This window comes from Penaeus chinensis, chromosome 12 (assembly GCF_019202785.1).
Source record: "Penaeus chinensis breed Huanghai No. 1 chromosome 12, ASM1920278v2, whole genome shotgun sequence".
Lineage (NCBI taxonomy): Eukaryota > Metazoa > Arthropoda > Malacostraca > Decapoda > Penaeidae > Penaeus > Penaeus chinensis.
In genome coordinates this window covers 28,498,146-28,500,645 of record NC_061830.1, presented here as the reverse complement: position 1 = coordinate 28,500,645, position 2,500 = coordinate 28,498,146, and the positions used below count along the sequence as shown (strand labels likewise).

General features: G+C 32.3%; 1 protein-coding gene across 2 annotated transcripts in view; it reads left to right on the top strand.

Annotated features, from left to right (window-relative positions):
• Positions 1-2,500, top strand: part of LOC125031071 (N-acetylgalactosamine kinase-like) — a 7,828-nt gene that overhangs the window by 2,044 nt on the left and 3,284 nt on the right. Inside the window, exons 1-4 of one of the 2 annotated variants that reach the window (XM_047621542.1) lie at positions 536-670; positions 910-1,045; positions 1,510-1,677; positions 1,969-2,273. In XM_047621542.1, the coding sequence (XP_047477498.1) occupies positions 912-1,045; positions 1,510-1,677; positions 1,969-2,273 (607 nt within the window). In that variant the 5' untranslated portion in view covers positions 536-670; positions 910-911. Of the gene's footprint in view, positions 1-535; positions 671-909; positions 1,046-1,509; positions 1,678-1,968; positions 2,274-2,500 lie in introns of those variants that run through there. The other variant, XM_047621541.1, reaches the window with a different exon arrangement.

Below are 2,500 nucleotides of genomic sequence, written 5' to 3'. Positions count from 1 at the left end.
AGGTCAAATACATCTCTTGTATTGTGAAGATATTAATTCTCATTCATACCTTTTCTACATCTGTATCTGTATCTATCTGCATGTCTATCTTTCTATCTATCAGTTGAATATATATGTATATATATATATATATATATATATATATATATATATATATATATCATCTCTATATATATGTGTCTATACATATTCATCCATCCATCTCTATCTGTCTGTTTATCTGACTGTCTATTTATCTTTCTGTCTATGTATCTGTCTTTTATTTATCTATCTATCTATTAGTTGTTTATAAAGTACTTTAGAGATCTTGAAAGACTATAATCTGTTATCAGAGGTATCTCAAGGACTTAACTGATAACATTGTTAGAATTATCTGATTTATTTTTGGTTGCAGTAAGTTGCCAAATTCTGATTTCATTATTTGCCTAGTTTTAGAATTAAACACAGATTGATATGGCCAAAAATTATTATAATCACATGGTACAAGCAAAATAACTCCACTAATTCATAATTTGATTCAGAAGATAGTTACCTGTGACAAAATAATGGAAAATCTCTTCAGAAACCATGGGATAGGAAGTTGGCAATTTTAGACCCAGATACATGCATTAGATTAAGTATAGAAAACTCACAGTGTCTGTGCCGATCCCTTTTAATCCACACGTGAGAAGTAAGTTAATCTTTTATCATCCATAGCCATAAACTTACAGATGATTCATAATTCCTTTAAGCCTGTTTGTATTTATGCAGTGTATGATGTGTATATGATAAATTCCCTGGTAAATTAAACATGTGACTTTTAGATTTTAATAGATAATTTTTTTTCATATGATATGTTGTTTTTACTAAAGTTAGTATTATGTAAAAGACTATATGATTGGTATTCAATAGGAAGTTTTGTTTTTACAGAAATGAGTACAGAATGTCCTCCCATACAAAAGCTCCCCACAGAGGGCAAGCAAGCAGAGCGACTGGCCACCCTCCAGGAAAAGTTCAAAGAAAAGTATACTAAGACACCAGATTTCTTTGCTAGAGCACCAGGGAGGTGAGCTATTTGCTTTTTCATGCTGTTGTAACATATAGTTTTATATTTTTGTTATTTTTTAACATTTTAGACAAATGTTTGTGAGATGGACTTTTTTATATTTACTTAAAGGAACCCTTTATGAAGTACCTGTTTAGAGTAAAGAAAACTAGGTAAAATAGACTGAAGATGAGGATGTACAGTAAAGTTTTCTTTTTATGCAATTGCTATTTAATGTATATATTGGAAATATTCAGTAATACCGGAACCAGTGGAAAATATAGGTCTTAAGGTAATTCAATTGAATGTATAAATGAAGTTATATCTTAAAATTATAAGCCAAAAATAAATAGAAGTTATGTGTGAAGGGAAAAAAATCCATCTGATAGCTAAATTTCAGAATTTTAATTAAAAGCATTTAATTTCTATGCTTTCCAGCTACTAGTATTTTTGTCAGTCATGTGTAATGTTAATCTGTCTCTCAGGGTGAATCTAATTGGAGAACATGTAGACTACTGTGGCTATGCTGTGTTTCCTATGGCCATTGAGCAAGACATCCTTGTAGCTGTCTCAACCAACTCTGCTGGGACTCTTAGACTCAGCAATATAGAAGATTCTTATCCTTCTCATTCAAGTGACATCAACAAAATTGAGTAAGTTTGATTGTTTTATTGTTAGGTACTTTTTATGTGGGTTTGTTTGGTCTGCATCATGTTTTGTTATGTTTCAAGTTTCATTTGCTCATTTATATGATTTTTCAATCTGTATGTGAATAGGTACTTGTAAGTGTCAGTAGATAAATCCACCATTAAAGATATTTTATTAAGCCCACTGTATAATTATATTACTTTACATGGAACTTTGATTATTAGGCAGTGAATCAAGAAAACACATCATGATTAAGAAGCTGCCAATATCAATCTAATGCTTACCAATATCCAAAGGATTCAGAAGGAGAGGCCTGCATGGTTCAACTATGTGCTGTGTGCTATAAAAGGCATTGCAGAAGAGGGAGGAATGGAGGGACCTCTGAAAGGTCTAGATATGATGGTCAGTGGGAACATCCCCCCTTCTTCAGGCCTGTCTTCATCATCGGCCCTTGTGTGCGCTGCAGCCCTGGCCGTATCACATGCACATGATCTGCTTTTGTCAAAGGAGGCACTGGCTGAGATATGTGCCAGCTGTGAGCGACATGTTGGGACTCAGGGAGGAGGAATGGATCAAGCTATATCATTTTTGGGCACTTCAGGTTTGAATATTTCCTTGTGTTCTTTTTTTCTGTTTCTTTGTCAAAGTCATTTTTAAAATATTTTTCTTTGTTTTCCTGTAATGAGTATGATTGTATTTTTAAGAGATTTGGTGATAATTTGTTCATGAAGACCTGACAAGATGTAGTTATATATTTTTACACTTAATTTTGTGTACTTAAACTGACTTTTATTATTATTACGACTATTTCTAAACATCTCTCTAATT